Below are 23,881 nucleotides of genomic sequence, written 5' to 3' on the forward strand. Positions count from 1 at the left end.
TCCTCTTTTCATGGAGGGAACTGTGTTCAAGCAGAACACAATGGCGTAATTTGATAGCTTATTATCTGTGATCTATTTAAAAATGGAACAAAGGGCATTTAGTGCAGAAGACGCCTTGGAGGTTAACAGCGTCATCTGAAGAGCCTGCAAACTTCAGTGATTGAGCGATCTCAATAGCAGGATAAAAGCTCCATGTGAAGGAGCCCATTGTCTTGTAAAATCCCCTGTAAAATTCTGTGAATGAGGCAGGGCAGTTGCACAATAAAAACCGCATCTGGAAGCACCCCATATAGATTTAGATATAGATAAAGCAGGACCTCTGGGTGCATGTGTTATGTGAGTGGAGGAAGTCCAGTTTTTAGAACAAAAGGGGTACAGGCCTGAGGCGAGCTGACCATCCCCATGAACACCACTTACCTGTGTATAGGGAGGGCCCTGCATTCAGTGGTAAAGCACATGCTTTGTATGCAGAAGACTGAGTTCTCAGTATCTCCAGTTAAAAAGATCTCAGGGAGCAGAGCTGGGAAATGTCTCTGCCTTGAGACTCTGGAGTGCAGCCCCCATCATAGACAGAACCAGGCTAACCAAACAAATGTATGGGAGAAGGAAGTGCTTCAGAAACCTGGGCTCCCATACTGTAGCAGATCAAGCTTTAAAAGTTAAACACTGCACTTTGAAATGAACTCATAAATGGACCAGGAGCCAGTGAAGCTGTTTAACCCTGTCTATTTGCCTTTCAGGAAAACCTGAACAAACTGATGACCAATTTGCGTGCCACCCAGCCCCATTTTGTACGCTGCATCATCCCAAATGAAACAAAGACCCCAGGTACATAATTACAAAACATGTGCTATACGATGTCTGTGACGGATGAGAATGGCAAGGGAACAGTGTGCACAAGCAACTATTTATTTATAAATTAAGCATCTCTTAGCAGCTTCTCTACTGTAAACAACACTTGAAATGGCATAGAATTTATGTAATTTAAGTGGAGTTCTGTATTGTGTAAGTTGCTCAGAGACTGCTTTTTGCATTGGGAAGTGACACAATAATAACGATAATGATAATGATAATAAGTAGCAGTAGTAGTATTGCGGCTAACATCCTAAGTTTAGTAAAACTTAGTTCTGAATGAATGTGCTTAGAACTGGGCTATAAAATACCCATTTTCCTTTCTCACTTCTCATATTTGCTTCCTTGGTTTGTGTTCTGTTACTACTAATTTAGTTTTATTCCATATATGGTTGTTATTTTCTCATTTCTCTAGACTTGCATTTCTACAGATTTTTTTGAAGAGCACCTGAATTGTTCTTGTTGTTGTTGTTGTTGTTTTCAAAGCATGAGCACTGATGAAAGGTGTCAGAACAGACCCTTCCTTTCATTCCTATGCAGGAGCTATGGACCCCTTCCTGGTGTTGCATCAGCTGCGGTGTAATGGTGTGCTGGAAGGCATCCGCATCTGTAGGAAAGGGTTTCCAAACAGGATCCTTTATGCTGACTTCAAGCAGCGGTAACTCACTTTTCTTCTTCTCACCTTAGATGAGGAAGTACTCTTGATTCTCAGCATCTGCTCCTCAGCGTGCTGATGTCCCGTATCTTTACAGCTACCGTATCCTGAATCCTGCTGCCATTCCTGATGACAAGTTTGTGGATAGCAGGAAGGCCACAGAGAAGCTGCTGAATTCCTTGGACCTTGACCACTCCCAGTACAAGTTTGGACACACTAAGGTACCTGATGTGCGAGTAGCATTCAGGAATTGAGTGACTTGCTGTGCTGCAAAATGAAAGCCTTGAGGACGGGCAGAATATGTGCACATAAACAAAGTTTATATCTCCTTCCCTTTATAGCAAATTCCACTTTGGCATGGCTGGCTGGGACATGCTGGGAGTTGTAGGACTTTTTCCCATTTAAACATGCATAGGATTGCGCCTCTAGTGTATGGAAATCAAAGGATTTCACATATTATGTAAAATTTAACATAACAAAAAGAACACAAAGATAGAAATACATAAACATACTAAATTAGAAAGCTTAACAGAGAAATAAAATGGATAGATATAAAATATCTAAGGATGGGATAATAATATACTGGAAAATATATATAGTTGTACATTATCTTCATATTTGTCCCAAAAATTAATAAAGTGATCTTCCTATAAGTCTCTCTGGAGTAAATGTTAGGGTAAATGTTTTTTCCCAACATTTAGCAGTACATATTCTTGCAGCTATCAGTAAACTAACAGTTAATTGTAAATCTACGGGTTCCACTTCCTCTTTATGCTATAGCAGTTTAATTGAGATCAGTGGCTTAATTTGTTGTGATTTGCCATCAGAGTGTGAATAATCTTGATCTGAATTTGGAGTTTGTTTTAATGCTGCAACACATGTTATTGTATTATTCCTTTTATAATTGTTATTTTAAACTTATTTTTGTTATTGGGTGGCTTATAAATATCAAAAAGAAAATTTAAGTTTGATATTATTTCTGCCGGGAGCCTTTCTGCATTTATCATGGGCTCCCAGAGAGCAACCACGTGATTGCTGAGAGAGGAAGCTTTTAATTTTCAAGGTTCCTTAGAACTCAATGTAACAGTGCCATCTAGTGGCTGTTTAATTGTGTTACATTCCGAGTTTAAAAAATGGTTCATTCGTTCTGGATCTATTTGAGACAGAATAACCAGGAAATACCTCTGGATGTGCCCTGGAGGTTGGCGATGTCATGAAAAGGACCTGCAATCTCAACAGCAGGATAAAAGCTCCTTGTGAAAGACCCCGGTGTCACACATTTTCCTTGTTTGCAGGTGTTTTTCAAAGCAGGCTTGTTGGGTCTCCTGGAGGAGATGCGAGACGAACGCCTAGCCAAGATTATCACCCTGCTGCAGGCGAGGATGCGTGGGCGTCTGATGCGCATTGAGTACAGGCTTATCATCGGCAGAAGGTGCAGCAACAAACCAAACCTGGCCACAGGCTCTTGCTGCACATCTTCCACTGGGATATGATAAACCACCACTTTCAGCGACCAGTTAGCCAAGGGGTGTTGAACTCCTGTCAGCCCAATGGCTGAATTTCAATGCGGAGGAGCTCTTAGGGCTGGCAATCCAGTGCTGTGTGGGGCCTAAGGGAAAAGGGGTGGGACCAAAAAATTCAGAAAATACCAGCATATTTTAGCTTAAAACTCTTGCTGCTGCTAACTAAGCCTTTGGACAGGAGTTTCAACCTTTTAGAACAGGGACCCAGACCTCAAAGCTGGGAAACCACCAGACTACTGGTGATTGGGGGAAAGGGGGTGGGGCCAGAGGGAGGAGCATGGCCATTTGAGGGACACCGGAGATCTAGTTTGGGATCACAGGTGGACCAAATTTGGCTCCAAGCCTTGAGGTTCGGCACCCCTGAGTTAGCCACAAGCATTCCCATCCCTTATCTTACTCTTACCCAGTAATTTAGAGCAGCTTTCCCCAACCTGGTGTCCTCCAGATGTGTTGGACTGGCAGGTGCTGGAAGTTATAGTCAAAAACTTCTGGAAAGCACCAGGTTGGGGAAGGCTGATGTAGAGCACGATGTTAATACCACAAGTTTTAAGTTTCAGAATAAAATACAGCACTAAAGTTCTAATTTTCAGAAAAGATCTGCCCGCAAGTTACAGCCTAGTATACTGAGCTTCTCAGTGTATCTCGTCCTCTGGGAGTCTTCAGCTTATTGCCCATAGTTTGAAGCGGGAGCACGAATCTACCTCCTTTGATATGGGCGGTGGTCAGACACTAGGGATGCAATCCTATGCATGTTTAGACAGAAATAAGTCCTACAGCTCCCAGCATGTAGTAGGACATATTTCTGTCTAAAAATACATAGGATTACACCCTAAGAATGTCCACTGAACAGCATCCCATTACCAACATGCTTTGTCCATTCCACACAGGGATGCTCTCTACACCATCCAGTGGAATATCCGTGCTTTTAATGCTGTGAAGAATTGGTCCTGGATGAAGCTTTTCTTCAAGATCAAGCCTCTCCTCAAGTCAGCTCAGACAGAGAAGGAAATGGTTGTCCTCAAAGAGGAGCTACAAAAGCTGAAGGAGGCTCTGGAGAAGTCAGACGCTAAACGGAAGGAGCTGGAAGAGAAGCAAGTCAGCATCATCCAAGAGAAGAATGACCTGTCATTGCAGCTTCAGGCAGTGAGTTATCTCTAGAGTTAAGCCTTCAAAGGAGGTATAGGCATTGCTGTATGTAGTTTGGGGGAAGCTGAGGATGAATTTGACCTTGATTTTTACATCCAAACATCCCTTTAAATCAGGGGTGGGCAACTTCGGACGTTCCAGATTATGTTGGACTGCAACTCCCATCATCCCTCACTGTTGGCTAGGGCTGATGGGAGTTGTAGTCCCACAACATCTGGAGGGCCACAAGTTGCCCACCCATGCTTTAAATAGTAGGCCAAAGATGAGTGCTAAAGACAGAGATGATATGGTAAAGGAGCCACTAAAGGTTTGTTGGTTGAAACACACATGACCCTAGCATATAATCAAATTAATAGTTTTGTGTTGTTTCAAACTGCTTGATTAGAGTATAGAGATAGATAAATAAAATAAATATTGTTTACTTGCATTTACTTGCTAAATTTGCCTAGTTTTCAAGTTCTACGTTTTCAGATTTGTGTTTTTTTTATGGTGGGGGTGACAAGGGTTAGGATGGTAGAAGGAAAGAGAATATAGGCAGAGAAAAGAGCAGAGATCGGTGATCACAAGGAATATGGTGCAGACATACAGGAAATAGGTGCCAAGGGAGATGGATATTACTGATGCGAAGCATTACAATCTCATTATGCCTTAGAATTACTTCTCAGCTGTCTGTTGGTATCTAAGCCTTCATCAGGTACTACACATAGCACCCCAGCTTTCCCACCTTAGGGCTTTTCTACACGAGGCTGTTAATCCACTGCATCTATAGAATGCAGTTTTATTGCAGAATTGTGATCTGAGCACTACAACAGGAGCATTTGCTTTCCTGCTTTTCCACTACATAACCTCTAGATGGCACTGTGGTATAGTGGAATAGCGTAAATACACAAGAGGAATATACATCAAAAATCCTTAACCACCACATGCATTTTATATATCTGTACCATGAGAGTGTAACATGCAGCAACATATAGTAGTGTGGTAAAGTGCTGCTGTTGGATGTTCTTTACAGGAGCAGGACAACTTGGCTGATGCAGAGGAACGTTGTGATCTCTTGATCAAAACCAAGATCCAGCTGGAAGCTAAGGTGAAGGAACTGATGGAGCGTGTGGAGGATGAGGAGGAGATGAACTCAGACCTGACCTCTAAGAAGCGAAAGCTGGAGGATGAATGTGCTGAGCTGAAGAAAGACATTGATGACTTGGAGATCACCCTGGCCAAAGTGGAGAAGGAAAAGCATGCCACAGAAAACAAGGTGAGCAGGATTGTGCTAAATAAGAACAGGTAAAGCTAAGTCTGCTATTTATAGACTGAAAGGATACAAACCTATGAATGTTTAGACAGAAAAAAAGTCCTACAACTCTCAGCATGGTCCAGCCAGCATGAGTTGTAGGACTTTTTTCTGTCTAAACATGCATAGGATTGCACCCTAAGTGGATAAGCAATTTTGGTTGGGTTATTTTGCACATTGAGGTTTTTTTGTTTGTTTCTTAATTTGTAATTGTAGTGTTTTTAATAATATTGGATTTGTGTCTTTTTAAATATTGTGTACCCTGCCCTGGGATCCCTTGTGGATGAAGGGTGGTTTATACATTTTAAAAATAAATAAAATCAAAAAGGCATATTTAATACCTTATGTATATGTGATGGAAAACTGCACCAGTCGAAGCTCCTTGGTGCATTTACCAAAAGGATTACAAGCACAAGGACTCAGCAACAGCTAGAATGTATTTTTTGAGAAGCACTTGGCTCTTGCAATTCTTAATAGCATCCAGAAGCACCAACACACTATCACAAAAAGAAAAATTGTCTTCTTCCTTTTAGCAGAAATAACACATTTTGGGTATTGGGGGTGGGGGTGAGGCATAGGACTTTTCTACCTGAGGCTTTTAACCTGCACCTTTACCGAGGCTTCTGCTTCTGGATTCTTTGTGGGATTAAGATCGGCTCCTTTAAACATGTTTTTCATGAGGCTTTTCTTTCTCTGCCTTTCTGTACATTCCATTACACAACCACTAGGTGGTGGTGTGGTATAGCAGAATTGCGCAATTACACGTGGCTTCTATAACACCATTTTAAAACATACCAGACTTTAAAATTTTAATTTATTTTAAAATACCATTTTAAAAAAAACAGTGATAATAGTTGCAAAGGACAAGAGAGGCTTTGGAGGATGACAACATCATGTAAAGGACCTGCAAACTCCCTTGAGTGAGCAATCATGAGCACACAATAAAAGCCTTGCGTAGAAAGGCTCATAATTTCCCACCACCTTTCTTTTTCAGTTGGTGAGAATAACAAAAATTACCATCTTCTGTGGCCTACATTTAATGTTCTTATTATGATTTGCCAAGGCCAGGTGAAATTTGAATTTGTGCTCACGTTCACTCTTCCATATGATTCATATATCCTTCTAAGCTCTCTTCTTGTCACATCATGCTAGGTGAAAAACCTGATTGAAGAAATGGCTGCTTTAGATGAGGTCATTGCTAAGCTGACCAAGGAAAAGAAGGCATTGCAGGAGGCGCACCAGCAAGCTCTGGATGACCTTCAGGCTGAGGAGGACAAAACGAACACTCTGTCCAAGGCTAAAGTCAAGCTGGAACAGCAAGTGGATGATGTGAGTCCATTTTCACATCTGTGGTGGTGGTGAAGAATATGAAGACCTCTATGATGATAGAAGAGTCTGCTAAACCCATCTTGTCTAGTATTAATATTCCTGTATTGATCTATATCAGCCTTCCCCATCCTAGTGCCTTTCAGATGTTTGGACTATAGCTCCCACCAACCCCAGGCAGCATGGACAATGTTCAAGAATTATAGGGGTTCTCGAAACCATCTGGAGATCTACAGGTTGGGAAAGGCTGGTCGATATGATATGGTCTATATGATAGGAAGAGATCTTGCTAAGAACTCACTGGAGAGCAGGTGAGGTACAAGTGTTCAGCTAGAAATGCTGTGCTAGTCCATTATCAGTGTCAGACACCTAAACAACAGCTAGTTGTCCAATTCTTTGAAATATCTACCCAGGGATATCTACCTTACATATGTTCCAGCCCCATCACAATGTGGTGGGGTTAGATAGTTTGGTAAAGTTTCCAGCTGCTGGAGACTGACAAGGCTGAGCTTTTGTAAAAGACAGTACCACTTTGGGAACTTGATCCGGTTAGAGGGAAGGGAAGAGGGTGAGCAGAACATGTCATGTGTCTTATTTGACATCCTATCCATGTTTTCTTTGTGTTCTCCAGCTGGAAAGTGCTTTAGAACAAGAGAAGAAGATACGAATGGACCTGGAAAGAGCAAAGCGCAAGCTAGAAGGCGATTTGAAGCTGACTCAGGAATCTGTGATGGATCTGGAGAATGACAAGCAGCAGCTGGATGAGAAACTCAAAAAGTGAGCATACCATTCATGAAAATAGTACCATACAATGGAACCAAACCAGGTGACATAGGGTTCGCCAATGCTTGACAGTATCCTAATGGCAGAAGTGATACATAGCTCACAATTGGATAATGTATATTTCCACCCTAGGATTTCTCAGCAATATTTACAGATTGAAAAGGAGTATTTGTTTTACTGTAGCATCTAAAGGCCAACTTGGAGAAAAAGGCTCTGCAGCACAAGGCATTGTTCAAGAGCCCATGAAAAGAGAAAGGGAGTCCTGATGGGGTTTTATGCCCTACTTATTTCAGTGGGACTTAAGGCACATATCTCCTAGGATTGATCCTTCTTACATATTGTGCTTCTGCATGTCCAATGGGAAGCTTCAGTTACTAGGGAGAGGGAGCGTAAGAGAAGCAGTCGTGCAGTGCAACCAGCTGGGACACTAATTATGGCTTCAGAATTCTGTCTTCAATGGCCAGAGGTAAATCTGCCTTCCCTCGAGCCCCAAACCTCAAGCCAAGTGATTATCCCATGGCTTAAAGGATTAAACATCATGACTATGGAATATTTTCAACAAGTTTCCATTTTCAAACCACCAGTGTCTCCTAGGAGTGAAAAGATGACAGAGAATCCATTTGACCTCAGTCTAAGCCCAGGTCATTTTTATTTGCCTTCATAGGAAAGATTTTGAAATGAACCAGTTAAATTCAAGAATTGAAGATGAGCAAGTCCTTGCAACTCAACTACAGAAGAAAATTAAAGAACTCCAGGTAAAGCTATAATGGGCTATTCAGAGACTTCAAATGGACCACTTTCTATCTTGGTTAGGCTGCTTCACGTATGATGGGTTGACATTTTTATTTTAGTACTGTGTGTACATGCGAGAGAGAGATATGCCACTTGAAGATCCTTGGCCCATTTACACATTCCCGCTTCAGGTGTTATGTTTAGTAGTAAGCTGAACATGTGAACAGGACTGTGCTTAGTAGCTAACCTCCAAGTGTCAAGTAGCCCCCTGGCATCTTCTTGCACAGTGTTAACGTCTGCAGGGAGGGACGATTCATGCATACAGCTGTACATACAAAGGCTTCCACGTGTCCTGAAGTCCTGGACAATCTTTTCATTCTAAGCCATCACTAAGAGAAGCATTTAGGGCTAAAAGTGTGTGTCTGCTTTGTGAACATCTTCAGCAGGTTTGAAAAGCACACCCTCTGACAATTTTTTTAGGGGGTCACAATGAAAGGGAGCAAAATGTTTGTCCATATACCCATCTTAGAGAGAGGACAATCAGTAGGTAGTCTAGTTGGCTGAGGTATCCATGTGACCAGTTTAGGTAGCATTTCCTTCATTCTCAGTTGGCTTAGTTTCCCTCAATAATGTCACATAGCCAAATCTGATTGGCTAAGCAATGCTGTGACATCATCACATTCATTACATAATCATGTAGTGAATGAGAAATGGGAATGGTACTGAAGCAGCAGCAGGTCAGGAGAATATTGGATGTTAACAGGCACACACAAAATATAGACGTTCACAGTGTGTGTGTGTGTGTGTTGGAGAACATTGGAGTTGGGGAGGGCAAGCACACTTTTTATGACAAAAATCACAATGGGCAAGCATCCAGTGCAGCTCTTGAGGAATTTCCGGAGGTTCCCTGCAATGTAGGTATTTCTGGCCATTTGGTACTGAGGTGGTCTATTTATTGGTAGATGCCCAGGAATAAGTGGTATGAGCCACCTCACTCTGGATAAAATCACTGGGTTCTCCTCCCTCATTCAGGGCAGAGTTTTCTGGTAGCTACTGCCATTCTTTGTCTACCTACAGGCCCGTATTGAGGAGCTAGAAGAGGAGCTGGAGGCAGAGCGAACTGCCAGGGCCAGGGTGGAAAAGCAGCGGGCAGAGGTAGCCCATGAGCTGGAAGAGCTGAGTGAGCGGCTAGAGGAGGCAGGTGGGGCCACCGCGTGTCAGATAGAACTGAACAAGAAGCGAGAAGCGGAGTTCTTGAAGCTGCGCCGGGACCTGGAAGAGGCCACGCTGCAGCACGAGTCAACCGCTGCGACCCTGCGCAAGAAGCATGCAGACTCTGTGGCTGAGCTGGGCGAGCAGATCGACAACTTGCAGCGTGTCAAGCAGAAGCTGGAGAAGGAGAAGAGCGAGTTGAAGATGGAGGTGGATGATCTGTCTTCCAACATTGACTACCTCACCAAGAACAAGGTGACTGTATGAGTTATGCCGTCTACTGGTGCTGCTTGCACACCAATGTGTTGAAAGAGAGAGATGTAGAAGGGCATTTTCGTATGCAGGTTGGAGTATTTATGTTTTTTCTCCACACAGCTAGTTCAGTGTTGTAACGCTAAGCCAGAAGTGGGGAAAAGGCAAAGGTACCACATTTGAGAGTTACCCATTCTTGGGGCCCACATTCCAGTGGTGGTGGAACTGAAGGCAAAAAGGGGTGGGGCCAAAGGCAAAAGGGGTGGGGCCAATGTTCCAACAATATAAGCATATTGTAGCTTAAAGCTCTTAGTGCCAGTAACTTAGCCGTAGGAGAAGCATTCCAGCTTTTTAGAATGGGGAAATCCTGTGCAAAGCCTAGGAAGCCACCAAATGATTGGCTTTTGTTGGAAAGGGGGTGGGGGCCAGGGGAAGGGGGCATGGCCAACTTGGCACTCCTGGAGGACCTGTTTTGGCCTGTGGGCCTGAGGTTCAACACTCCTGGTTTAATGCATGACAATGCAGACGTCTAGATATACCTTTTGTTGCTGTTGCAGGCAAATGCTGAAAAGCTCTGTCGAACATATGAAGACCAGCTGAGTGAAACCAAATCAAAGGTAGACGAGCTCCAGCGTCAACTGGCTGAAGTGAGCACCCAGCGTGGGAGACTGCAGACTGAAAATGGTGGGTTGGGCAGATGCTTTGCTGATCCCTAGAGTTGCTGATCGAGGTCTACCTATTCTATTAGAGCTCTTCCCCTTGATTGCATGCATAGTGGATCTCTCTAAGAAGAAATCAGTCCAGCTAAGCAGCCTTGATGACCAGTGATAATGCATGATATTTCTTATGTCAGATACATTGCCTATGAAGAGCAAAACACCTGCAGAGCATCCAGGTAGGCTGTACAGATGCAAAAGGGGGCAGGGTCCGTACACTTTTAATAGCTGCACAGAAGAGGGCATTTCAGCAGGTAAGTGAGACCTCCTGAAATTCTCTTTTCCAGACAATTATTAAGAGTGCAGGGGCTTGTCCTCTTTTGCACCTGGCCACCCTAAATTCAGGTTGGACCATCAGCCTTAGCAGAGGTTGTGGTGTCTGGGCATACTGAATTTGAACTTAGGAGGTGCAATTTCTGATTCCTTTTCAGCGACAAGGGGGGCCTTGGGAAAGTCATTGTCTCCCTACATCAGGGGTGGGCAACGTGTGGCTTCCAGATGTCTTGGTCTGCAACTCCTGTGATCCGTCACCATTGGCTATGCTGGCTAGGACTGATGGGAGTTGCAGGGCAAAATATCTGGAGGTCCACAAGTTGCCCACCCCTGCTCTACAAGCTTCACAGGTTGGTGAAATGATAAATAACTGAGATAAGAATTAGAAAGCACTTTTAGGCTATAAGAGCTATAGGGATAATTAATTAACGACTAGTCTGACAGCACAACCATGAAGCCCATGCCAATGGCAGCACCTATGCTAGAGTAACCAGGAAACAGACAACCATCTACATCAGGGGTGGGGAGACTTCGGGCTTCTGGGATCTACTTGGTTTTTTTTTTCTAGAACCTCAAGGACCACCAGCTGGAGTTAGTAGCAAGATAGTGGTGATGGTGGGGGCAGACATACACCTAACAGAATTAAGAAAGAGGGTGCTTCTGAGCACATGCTTCAGCCCAAGGATTTATTTCTTCTCGCTGTCCTTTCATACAAAAATCCACTCCCAGTTTTGTGTCTTTCCAACGCCCCAACAAGCTTTCTTCATTTCAGCAAATAGTGAGAGTCTTTCTACATGAGGGAGAATTTTTATGGGGAAAGTCTGGTATATCTTGAATGGTGCCATTAAACTCTCGGTGTAATTGCATGATTCCACTATATCACAACACCATCTGATGGCTGTATAATGAAACATATAGAAAGGTAGAGAAAGAAAACCCCTGGAAAAACGCATGTGTAAAGAAGCCAATCTTAAATCCCACAAAGAAATCAGAAGCAGAAGCCCCAGTAAAGTTGTAGAATAAAAACCTCATGTAGAAAGGCCCTGAAACATTTGCAGATCTACGGCTTATCACCCAGAGATCTACCACTAGATCCTGATCAACTTTCTGCCCACCCCTGATCTGCCTCCACTGGGTTTTGCTTTATAGAAAACGTAACCAGGCTAGATTTCAATGGCTGATGGCCATGCACTCAGAGTACTGTGGCTTCATTTTGAGTGGTGTGGTTGCCTCTTTTGATGCTAGCTTTCTCCTATTTAAGAGAGATATCCCATGACATCTATCCTAGGGGGTATATAGTAAAACATTATTGAATCTGGATTTGAACCAATACAATTGTTTTCTGAGTAGAGGTGCAGTGAGTAGCTCTTTTTAATTATTTATTATTGTTTTATTGAGTTTTGTTTTTTCATTTTATATTAACACATCAAAAACTGCCATAAAAACAAAAAGGCCCAACTAAAATAGATCAAAAAGGCTGGTAGGGAAAAGGAGGGGAATGGGGGAAGGGAAGGGAAGGAGAGTGGGTCAACCTTCCTAGGTTTTGCTCATTCCTGGAGTTTTCAGGGGATTTCATAAACAAAATATATTTAATTCAGATATGCATACCGTTCAATATAGGTTTGTCATATAGCTTGGAAAGTATCTAATTTCTGTAATCTACGATTTGTAGCTAGTTCACGGATGGGGAATGTTTTCTGTCCACTGATGAATTGTTGGACTGTGTTTCAGTGAGTAGCTCTTAAGCAAAGTGGAGCTGGTTCAGCCTGTGGATCATCTGAGTGTTAGCCACATCACCAGCCTTTGTGTTATTCACTGAAGACAGGTGCTGATGTCTGTGTTGTGTCAGGTTGATTGTGGCTCATCCTGCCTATGTTGGTAACTTTTAAACAAGGTGCATTCTATGCTGAAACATCTGGATGTCTAGGAAGTCAGGATCAGACCTGAAAGTTGGCATGTGGCTCTTTTGGATGCCAAAGAAACGCAAAATGATGAGTTTTCCAATGAACCAATGTCACTGAGATGCTTGTTGTTTGTTTGTGTGTGTGTTTTTTTACAAAAATAGGAGAACTTAGCCGGCTTCTTGAAGAAAAGGAATCTCTGATAAACCAGCTCAGTCGGGGCAAGACCTCCTTTACTCAGACCATTGAGGAACTCAAGAGACAGCTAGAAGAAGAGACCAAGGTGACCATTTATATGGCTAGGGTTACACTCACAGGAAAGAGCTGCTGGTGGAGGGAACTGGGATTTAAGTTGTGCTGAGGCTCACTTAGGCTTAGCCTAATACTATTTTTCAATACCCAGCCTGAATCCTGGAATATACAAAGTCATAGTAAAGAGAAGTTCCTCTGAGCATGTGAAGAATGCTTTTCCTCCTTTAGGATTTATGAGCAGGGTTTCAGAGCAGGTGGCATTTAATTTTGATCCATATGATTTCAACCTTCCAGTCAAAGAACGCTTTGGCTCATGCTTTGCAAGCATCGCGCCATGACTGTGACCTTCTACGGGAGCAGTACGAAGAGGAAGTGGAGGCTAAAGGTGAGCACCAGCGGTCTCTGTCAAAGGCCAATGCTGAAGTGGCCCAGTGGAGGACCAAATATGAGACAGATGCCATCCAGAGGACAGAGGAGTTGGAGGAAGCCAAGTAAGTTCTAGCAATGGTCATTCACATGCAGTACATTCCATGGCACCAGGATTCTGTGCAGGAAGGAAGCAGCTTTGACATGACAATGGTGCCAGAAGGCATCTTTGCAACTGAGTGTAACAGGAAGGGGGAGACTCCATGTTAGGGGTATGTTGCAGGAAGGCATTGTGGGAAGAAAGAGGAAGTGTGAAGTAACGCCTTTGCCCACGCGTTCCTGCCTGATTGTGAAGATCGTCTTTGGAGGCCATTCTCTGGATGCCTCCGCCCACAATAGTGCGACATGTGGTTGTGAAGGGAGGCAGGGGGCAACGTGACTCTTACAAGCCCCGTCTTAACACGCTACCACCGCCTCCGCGGCCCCACACCTGGGACTTGGAAGATCCTCCCAGATGAATGGCTGACTGGGCCCAAGAAGCAGGGACCAAACCAGCTTCTCCCAGCCACTTGAGCTCAGATGAAACAAACGGCTTGGCAATGCCAGTCAGATTTTCACGGGATTCAGAGCTGATCCCAGCGGGAAATAGCAGCACAGATATTTGAGGCTGATAGTTTATTTACAAGTTAGGGAAAGGGAATGGGGAGAGAGTACAATATGAGAAAGGTTACAAGAATTCTAGAATCATACAGACAGCTGGGAAGCCAATACAAACAAAATAAAAACCCGCTAACTGGCCTATGCTCACTTACTGATCATAAGGGCCCTTTCGGACCTAAGCTGCACCAAACCTGCACACCTCTACCGCTCTAAGAGTGGATGGAGAACAAAGGGCATTGGGCTGACAGCCCTTCCCAACTTGATACCGTATCCAGGCCCGGCTTGGCCACTCTTCTCCCCTCTCTTCCTGAAAGGGTGGCATGATGCACTCTGCCAGCTGCAGCCACCCTGTACTCGCATGTGGGCTTGAATAGTTTACGACCTTGAGGTTGCAGATAACTGGCCCCAACAGAGAAGCTGAATCCTTGAGATAAACCAGGCCCAGCCTCCCCTCCAGGTGTCACAAGGTCTCGGTACCAGAGTCCTCCCTTCCCAGGCTGCTTCTCCACCAGCAATCTCCTATTCTATGCCATAAAACAATAAGGGGAAGTAACATGGAGGCACTCTAATTCTTCACAGCGGCTACCACGGAAAAAGCCTTTCCTGTAGTGGCCCCCCGTCTCTGGAATGCCCTTCCCAGTGATATCTGTCTGCTTCTTCATTATATACATTTAGACCTTCCTCTTTAAACAGGCATTTAATCTTTAATCTGTTGCTCTGATCATTAATTGTATTGCTGGCTCCTCAGTGTTTTAAATATTTTTCAATGTTTTTAATGTTTAATCTTGTATTATTTTGATTCTTTTATTGTTGTTGGATTTTGGGGGGTTATTTTGTTTTTGTTGTTTGGTTTTGTGAGTGTGAACAGCCCTGAGGGCATTTGCAAGTTGGGCGGAATGCAAATTTAAGAAGTGTGTCATAAGCTCCACCTGCTTCCTCTAGTTTCAGTGGGATGCTTCAGTTTTCCTTTGAAGACTACTTTTCAGTATAAAGGTGCTAGAATAAGTGGATGGGATTAGCAGCATTTCTAGAGCCGCATCTCCCATGCATGCATACCAGCAGCTACTTCCCTAGCTAACCAAGACCATTTGCAGGAAGAAACTGGCCATCCGGCTGCAGGAGGCCGAGGAGGCTGTGGAGGCAGCACATGCCAAGTGCTCCTCCTTGGAGAAGACGAAGCACCGACTGCAGACTGAGATTGAGGACCTGTCCATCGACTTGGAGAGAGCCAACTCAGCCGCAGCTGCTTTGGACAAGAAGCAGCGCAATTTTGACAGGATCATTGCTGAGTGGAAGCAGAAGTACGAGGAGACGCAGGCAGAGCTGGAGTCCTCTCAGAAGGAGTCCCGCAGCCTGAGCACAGAGCTCTTCAAGCTCAAGAATGCCTATGAGGAGTCCCTGGAGAATCTAGAGACCCTCAAACGCGAGAACAAGAACCTGCAAGGTATCATCTGGGCTGTGTGTATTCCATGACTGCACTGTGCAGTTGCAGGAATTGTTACTAGGCACAGATGTCCTTTTTTAAACGCAAGTTTCTAGTCCTTAAGGCTGCAAGAGGCACCAATGGAATGTTATTTAGCTTGGGGATGAAGGAGAGTAAGGGGAGACATGACAGAAGGTCTACAAAATTAGGCATGGTGTGGAGAATGTGGATAGGGAGACATTTTTCTCCCTCTCTCAAAATACTAGAACCCAGGGTCATCCTATGAAGCTGATTGGTGGGAGATTCAGGACAGATAAAAGGAAGGACTTCTTCACACAGTTCATAGTTAAACTATGGAATTCGCTACCACAGGATGTCGTGATGGCCACCAGTTTGGATGGCTTTAAAAGGGGGTTGGACAAGTTCCTGGAGGAAGAGGCTACTAGTCTTGATGGCTGTGTGCTACCTCCAGTACCAGAGGCAGTGAGCCTATGTACAGCAGTTGCTGGGGAACATGGGCGGGAGGGTGCTGTTGCGCTCATGCCCTGCTTGTGGGCTCCTGGTCGACAGCTGGTTGGCCACTGTGTGAACAGAATGCTGGACTAGATGGACCCTTGGTCTGATCCAGCATGGCTCTTCTTATGTTCTTATTTACTTTTTTTAGCTCTTGTGCCAGGGATGAGAGGGGCAGCTGGGTGGGAAGTTTAAACATCCCCTATCCACCCATGCTGGTCCCCCACCTATTCAAGGTCCCACATGCTACTTGCAGGTGAAAGAGAAAGCTAGGATCATCTGCATGCTATGTATTTAACCTAGTTTGTAGTTTAGACCATAGACATGAGTAATCCATAACATGCTGGAAAATAATCAAGGGAACTTGACGTGACCGCAGATCTTGGCCTTTAGCTGCAGAGCACGAGACTATGCTGCGAGCATAGCTGGGCTTGTCATTGCAGGTTGGGAGGTAAATCCAGCTCCGAAGGGGTAGAAAATACAGATTTGTATTTGGGGTTGGGGTAACCTGGGCTCCCATGGCTACAAGCAGACCTCTGATTCCTGGCCCTATCTCTTCCCAACCAGAGGAGATCACCGATTTGACTGATCAGATTAGCATGAGTGGCAAAACCATCCACGAGCTAGAGAAGCTGAAGAAAGGCCTGGAGAGTGAGAAGAGTGACATCCAGGCTGCCCTAGAGGAGGCTGAGGTGAGTTCCTAGCAAGCAGGAAGTGGGAGGAGAACCACAAGATGTGGTCAGTGAGCAAGATTCAGTCACAGTATGAATGAAGTCCAACTTGTATCCCAACTGAAGTGGAGGCTGCAGAGGCTTGAGTCAGTGAAAGGAGCGGCCTAAACTGAGGGATGAGTGTGTGAGTGGTCCATGATAAAAAGCAACTGTAAGAACTAGGAATGCAGAACTGCTACTGAGCTTTTCTACATGAGGCATTTATGATGCATTCGTAATTCTTCACTCATGGTAGTTTGCAGATGCTTTAGATGCCGTTGTCATCCTCCAGAGCCCCTCCCATGCTTTCCAAGCATTTTCATGTTTTTTTTTTTTTATTGGAGAAAGTCTAGCATTTAGGGGAATAAAATGCTAGTGTAGTTGCGCAATTCTGCTATGCCACTGCGCCACCTAGAGGTTATGTAGTGGAATATGTAGAAAGGCAGAGAAGGAAAAATCCCAGGAAAAACATGTGTAGAGGTTCCAATTTTAATCCCACAAAGAATCCAGAAGCAGAATCCATGGTAAATTGGTCGGTTAAAAGCCTCATCTAGAAAAGCCCACCATGAAAAGGATCACATCACATTATGAAGGGCAATGGGTGGTGGAATTGTGGTGTTCAGAAACAGCATCCCTTTAACGTGCAAAGTCTTTGGAAAATCTTCTTCCTGGTCTTAGACCTTGGATTTAGTGGTTTTACGTCCACACGCCCTTTAGGCAGCCATATGTACTACTTCAGTTGTGAAGCACACAATTAACCTTTATCTTCCCTCCCCTCCCCCAATGCCTGCTGTGTTGGCTGTTGTCCTCTTCACCCAATGCTCTCTGGGTAGTAATTGGGGGACCTCTGGGTTGCGGGGCCCTAAACCTTGGCCCCGGGATCTGGCCAGAACCACTTCAACTAGAGTAGAAGTAGGCCATCTACCTGGCTACCTGGTGGCATTTAGTGGTCAGAAAAGTACACTTCAGGCCTTTGCTCAAAACATCTCTTAATGCCTGACAATTACCGGATGTCATAAGGAACTTCTGGCTGGTCTCTAACTCTGAAGCTGTTCAAATCTACGGACAATAAAACCTAAGCACATGGATGGGAGCAGAACTTCCAGTGGGTCTTGTCACTAAGGACTTTTTTCTCTCTCTGCCTCTAGGGAGCCCTGGAACATGAGGAGAGCAAGACCCTGCGCATCCAGTTGGAGTTGTCCCAGATCAAGGCCGATGTAGATAGGAAACTGGCAGAAAAGGATGAAGAGTTTGAGAACTTGAGGTTAGGAACATAACATATTTGACAGGCTGTTGTATAAAACACCTGTGCCTCATGGGCAAGATAGTAATGAAGGGTGTAGCTCTGGGTCTTCCGATGGCCTCATAACAAGCATAGAGCAAATGTGCCCTTGGATGAACTCGTCAGAAAACCATGCCATGATGCTGGCCCAGCAGCACTGTGTTTATGAGTAAAGTGCCTCTTCCTAAGGCATCTTTCTTTACTCTTACAGGCGTAACCACCAGAGAGCCATGGACTCCATGCAGGCTTCACTGGATGCAGAAGCCAAAGCCAGAAATGAGGCCATCAGGTTGCGAAAGAAGATGGAGGGAGATCTGAATGAGATGGAGATACAGCTGAGCCATGCGAATCGCCAGGCTGCTGAGTCTCAGAAACTGGTGCGGCAGCTCCAAGCCCAAATAAAGGTCAGTCAGGGGACAAGTTCTTGCTGGGCCTGTTAGAGCTTTCTTGTCTTCCTGACTCTCTCCATGGCTTCCACCTTCTGTTTTACTTGGTTTATGAGAGAAGGCCACACCCAGTCAGTGAAGGGCGTGAGTGAACCAGGGCTGACCCTACCATTAGGCAGGGTGAGGTGATCACCTCAGGCGGCAGATACTGAGGGGCAGCAGTAGCAGTCTCCTGTCTGTTCCTCCTGAACTCCACAGCTGTTCCCTTCTCTTGGAGGTGAGAGCTGTGTATGCCACGCAACTTGTCCTGGGCCCCCTAAACTAGCTTCCTGCCTCAGGTGTGGTGGAGGATACTATCCCGTCACAAGTGTTGAGGTAAATTTCAACTGCTGGTCTAGCCAGCTTCCGTGTATGCGATGCGGAGCGGGCAACATCTTGTCCTTAGCAGCAAAATGTCTTGGGCTGGCCCTGTTCAGGCCTGGCGACTAAGGATCCTTGAAGGTTCTCTACAACCTCTAGATCTGCAGGAGGCATCTAGCTCTTGTTTGTCTCTCATGTAGAATGGACTCCTTTTTTTGGTGTGGTTGACAGGACTTGCAGATAGAACTGGATGACACCTTGCGCCATAATGACGATCTGAAGGAGCAGGCGGCTGCCCTGGAAAGGCGCAACAACCTGATGATGGCTGAGGTGGAGGAGTTGCGTGCAGCCCTCGAGCAGTCTGAGCGTGGAAGGAAGCTGGCTGAGCAGGAGCTGCTAGAGGCTACGGAGAGAGTCAATCTGTTGCACTCCCAGGTGAGATGGAGGATGAGTTTCCATGAGGGAGAGCAACTCCAGAATTCCATTCAAGGCAGTGGAGGCTGGTGAGTCCGATGTCAGTGTGGCTGACATCGGACTCACCAGCCTCTGCTGATTCAAGGAGTGATTCACAGGTTGAAATAAAATATTTTCAATAATCCTTGATAAATTCTGGGGCTTTTGATCTGCATCTCCTTAATCCAGGGATAAATAATCAGGTCAAAAATAATAAAGTTGTCGTCTCTATTGGGTTGAGTTCACTGATCCATAAAGAAATTGTATCCTATGAATAGCCCAACACAGTGAGAAGGAGGTTTGGCCAAAAGACACTATAACATCTTGTTTGTATAGAAAGGTGATGTTGCCTCAGGAATGGAATAAGATTGAGTTTCATTTGGTGTTTTTTTTTTTTTTTTAAGCGCAGGAAGAGTTATATTTATCTGTATTTTATATAAGGGAAATTTATATCCCCCTTTCTTCTATCATTGAACTCAAGGTGGCATACATAGGGTGGTTATCTTGGGGTACAGTATGGAATTTGCTAACTATGCACTGTGTGAAGCAATACTTCCTTTTATCTGTCCTGAATCTTCCATCATTCAGCTTCACGGGATGACCTTAAGTTTCTTGTATTATGAGAGAGGGAGAAAAACGTCTCCCTAACCACTTTCTTTACACAATGCATAATTTTGTACACCTCTACCATGTCTTCCCACTTACTCGCCTTTTTCCTAAGCTAAAAAGACCCAGAGGTAATAGCCTTTTCTCTCACAGGGGAGTTGCTCCAGCCCCTTGATTATTTTGGTTGCTCTATTCTGAGCCTTTTGCAGCTCTCTACAATATCTTTTTTGAGATGCAGCAACCAGAAATGTACTGCAAGTGTGGTTGCACCATAGATTTGTCTAAAGGCATTATATATTGCCAGTTTTATTTTTTTATCCCATTCCTAATGCAAAGCACTTTCTGGGCAGTAATGGAACAAGGCAGGCAGAGTAATGGCCTCCAGCTTACCTGGCTAATAGCCACATGTCTTTATTCTAAGGGATACATACTGTAGCAGATTGGTTACCTTAATACATTTTGCTCACTTTTTGTTTACAAGCAAGATGATAAAAAACACTTGTAGAAAGAGATTTCCCTCCCTCTCTCCTTGTAATTCATGCTTTAAGTGAACTTTACTTCTTAATGCTATTGATGGTGTGACTGTAAAACTCTGAGAGGGCAGTTATTCCAGAATAATTGATCTGGAATTTAATCTGTATTTGAAAGTATGTTATCTTATTCTGTTGCTGTCCTCAATGCACTGTGGTTTCTCCCAGTCACAGTATAGTTTCTTAATTCAACCTGAGTCCAGGTTGAAAGAAGACCGGCAGCGATGAAGTATAAATAGCAGGCAAGCTGTGTTTTACTATATGGGGTAGGCAGGCCTGGTTTGTTGCACCAAAAATGTGCGAGTGACTCCACAGATTGTACAGCAGAGCACCCTGTACGGGTTCGTTTGTGCATGTTATTTCGGCACCTGCTTGCAGTGTTCTCTAGTCGCTGGAGCACCGCACCCACATGGCCCTCCCCTGATATACTGGCCAGTGTGGAGGGGCCACAGTAGATGGGCACCTCTTTGCATGCAGAAGGTCCCAGGTTCACTTCCCAGTATCTCCGGTTAAAAGCTCAAGTGGTGGGTGATGGGGGAATCTCACTGCCTGAGCCCCTGGAGTGCTTCTCAGCCAGAGTAGGTAACACATCGTTACCGATTTGTAGGTGATACACATAGTCTGACACTTTGGATGGCTCCTTTAGAGTTCTAGCTGGTTCTGACTAGAACCCAGAATGGATGCTCTGCCTCACCAAAACTGGAGCCACCAGCCTGCAGTGGTCTGACATGGTATGCGTCAGCTTCCTATATCCAGGTGAGTTAATTTGCCACGATCCCTGCCCTCTCCCAGAACACAGGCCTGATCAACCAGAAGAAGAAGATGGAGGCAGACATCTCCCAGCTGAGCACCGAGGTAGAGGAGGCGGTGCAGGAGTGTCGGAATGCAGAAGAGAAGGCGAAGAAGGCCATCACTGATGTAAGGGGACCTGAAGAGCATGGGGGTGTGGGTGGGAGTCCTGCAAGAGGAGCAGCATGTGTATATTGCCAGGGCTACACCCACTTCTCATGTAGGTATTTATTGGAGCTGCAGTCCTGCTCCCACTCCGGTGCTCTCCCAAATTCTCCTCTGTGAATCTTGATAGCAAGTATTTGGTCCAAAATGGATATTCAGTACCAGCATTCGGCATCCTATAACATCTGACACATAGCAGTCAATAACTGACAGTAGCTGACAGGCAGGCACACTCAGTGCCTCTATATGCACACTCTATATGCAGCAATCAATAGATTATAGAAGGCTTTTCCAACCTGGAAACCCTCCAGATGGGTTGGAATAAAACTCCCATAATCCTCAGCCAGCATAGCCAATTACTGCTTTATGGTATCTAACAGCTGAAATCCAGGGGCAGCTCCTACTTTCTGATAGCTGATGGCTTTCAGTAGCATTTAGTATATTTTGTACTAAGCAGGAAACCCTCTCGTTAAATAAGCAAACATCAGTCAAATGTCAAATACTGATGGCAAATTTTTATTCTGAAAGTCAGATGCTGACTTTTGGGTTCCACTTTTGACATCAAAATCTGAATTGTGAAATTTGGAAAAAAAATCAGTTTTTTGTTTTGGATTTTGTTTTCAAAAGATTGCTTCAGCCCTAGCAGTTAGCCAGAGGTCCTTGAAACATGATACCTACACAGACCTAGCAGTTTCAGTGTCACACATTCACCAGATCACTCCACTTCTTTTGTAATGACTGGACAGGAGTGGTTTTGCTTCCTTGCTACTCCAGGTGGATGCCTGGTGCATTGGTTCTGTAACTGATAGAAAAGATTAGCCTTTTCCAGCCCCAGCTTGGTGCATAGGGTTAGGAATTAGGGGATGGAGTAGATGCTGTAAGAAGGGAAGGACCCAACAATTGGCAAGGCATTGCTGAGGCAAAAGGACAAAGAATCTAGGGCTTAGGTAAGGTAAATGAACTGCAGCACACCTGGAACTGGTGGACTCAGCCTTAGTAAAATTGGTGCAGCAGAGGAGATGAAGCAGGGACTCCCAGGTGGGGATCAGTGATGGCTGGCACGGATGTGTGTGGAGTCATCTCATGTGGAGAGAATCCAACAGATTGGGGAGGAAGGACTCAATATAAGGGTGGCAGCGGCATGGCAATATTCTACCCAGTGAGTGAAAAATGTCTAAGAGAGACCCTGGGCGAGTGTCCGAGAGACCATAGGACTCAGAAAAACCCCTTTGAGGTTGGCGATAGTGCTCTGACCTTGGAAGAGGGAGTTGGACAGCCAACCCCCTCCCCCACCCCCTCACAGTTAGAGCGGAAAGAATCAGCCTGGCTGCCCAGAAAAGCGACCTTGAAGGAGAAGGGAAGAGGGCAGTCCCATGGGCAGGGAGGGGAGGAGCCTGGAGAGGCCAGGATATGAGATATCCTGAGCCTCCTCCAGCCTCGTTCCCTCCCCCTCCAAAGCACGCTTGCTAGATGGGCTAAAAAGCCTCCTAGTGAAAATCACCAAAGATGGAGGACAAGGAGGCGAAGATCGCCTCCACCACTCCTCCCGCCCTGCTGGCTTCAGCCTGGCAGGTCATAGGAATCTTGGAAGCCTCCAAGTTCAGAGGCTTCCAAGCAGCAAGGGTGCAATAAATAGGATTGCGCCCTAAATTAGGTTCTGTGGCTGATTGGTTGGATGGATAGTTGACTGAAGCACAGCTCTATAGCAACGTCGAGCTCGTCAGTTTCACTTGTGGCTGGGTAAGCCTAAACCACACTAGAGTGTGTGTGTGTGTGTGTGTGTGGGGTGGTGGTGGTGGTACAGAACTGTCTGCAGGACCTAAGGATGTTACATAAGCCTTTGGCCTTTGTCTCACCAGGCAGCCATGATGGCAGAAGAACTGAAGAAGGAGCAAGACACAAGTGCCCACCTGGAGCGGATGAAGAAAAATATGGAACAGACCATCAAGGACTTGCAGATGCGGCTGGATGAGGCTGAGCAGATTGCCCTTAAAGGAGGCAAGAAGCAGATCCAGAAACTGGAGGCCAGGGTGAGTACTAGGGTAAAGGTACAATGCCACCTTTTCTTCCAGCACCCACCCTTCTTCAGTGGGCCACAAGGTCTCTATGTCCATCAGGGCTAGAAACAGGAGGGATTAATAGAAATCTGTATACAGCCAGCTTTGAAGCCACTGACTAGGCTATTCCATCCAGCACCATCCCTTCCCAATCCCAGACCCCTGGAGTACCACTGACTGACTGCTATACAAGTGTTCCTCTGAGCTGAACTCTGTGGTGTGTTGGCTGAAACTTCTGGTGTTCATACAAGCTTGAGCCCCAGTACGTAATCTTGTAAGCATCCCACAGTTGTTTCATCACAACTTGGGCTCTGTGCATTCTGCACATCTGTAGGCCTTAAATCTAGCACAGAATTTGTCATTCCAAGAATTTGAGGATTCTAGACCTCATGGTTGTAGAAAACAGCTTACAATGAAATGAGTGGACTAGTGGGTTTTTTAATCATCCGCCTCTCCTTGCCTTTATGTTCTGTCTATTGCTGATGTTCAGTCTCAGTCCAGCATAATGTTTCAAATTCTTGTCAGGAAAACAACATACAAAAAATTAAATTCTCCAATGTGCTTACCTTACATAACTTCTTCTGGTCACAGGATTTGGGCTTCCTTGACACAGAATGCAACACAGTTCTCATCTATAGTCCTAAAATATGCTAAGCTTTTCTTTTAG

The 23,881-nt window shown here is 45.0% G+C and overlaps 1 protein-coding gene across 1 annotated transcript in view; it reads left to right on the forward strand.

The window, feature by feature from the left end:
• The window catches only part of MYH7B (myosin heavy chain 7B), a 79,824-nt gene that overhangs the window by 47,614 nt on the left and 8,329 nt on the right, over positions 1-23,881 (forward strand). The window contains exons 19-38 of the mRNA XM_084853809.1: positions 741-828; positions 1,393-1,510; positions 1,605-1,728; positions 2,803-2,939; positions 3,918-4,173; positions 5,189-5,431; positions 6,620-6,796; positions 7,425-7,570; positions 8,241-8,331; positions 9,386-9,775; positions 10,330-10,456; positions 12,827-12,945; positions 13,209-13,405; positions 15,035-15,384; positions 16,444-16,568; positions 17,735-17,850; positions 18,080-18,272; positions 18,846-19,049; positions 20,996-21,121; positions 23,017-23,187. Of these exons, the coding sequence (XP_084709935.1) occupies positions 741-828; positions 1,393-1,510; positions 1,605-1,728; positions 2,803-2,939; positions 3,918-4,173; positions 5,189-5,431; positions 6,620-6,796; positions 7,425-7,570; positions 8,241-8,331; positions 9,386-9,775; positions 10,330-10,456; positions 12,827-12,945; positions 13,209-13,405; positions 15,035-15,384; positions 16,444-16,568; positions 17,735-17,850; positions 18,080-18,272; positions 18,846-19,049; positions 20,996-21,121; positions 23,017-23,187 (3,498 nt within the window). The remainder of the gene's footprint in view (positions 1-740; positions 829-1,392; positions 1,511-1,604; positions 1,729-2,802; positions 2,940-3,917; positions 4,174-5,188; positions 5,432-6,619; positions 6,797-7,424; positions 7,571-8,240; positions 8,332-9,385; positions 9,776-10,329; positions 10,457-12,826; positions 12,946-13,208; positions 13,406-15,034; positions 15,385-16,443; positions 16,569-17,734; positions 17,851-18,079; positions 18,273-18,845; positions 19,050-20,995; positions 21,122-23,016; positions 23,188-23,881) is intronic.

This window comes from Heloderma suspectum, chromosome 4, assembly GCF_057233095.1.
Source record: "Heloderma suspectum isolate Gila_16-S chromosome 4, 16-S_ref, whole genome shotgun sequence".
NCBI classification, from domain to species: Eukaryota; Metazoa; Chordata; class Lepidosauria; order Squamata; family Helodermatidae; genus Heloderma; species Heloderma suspectum.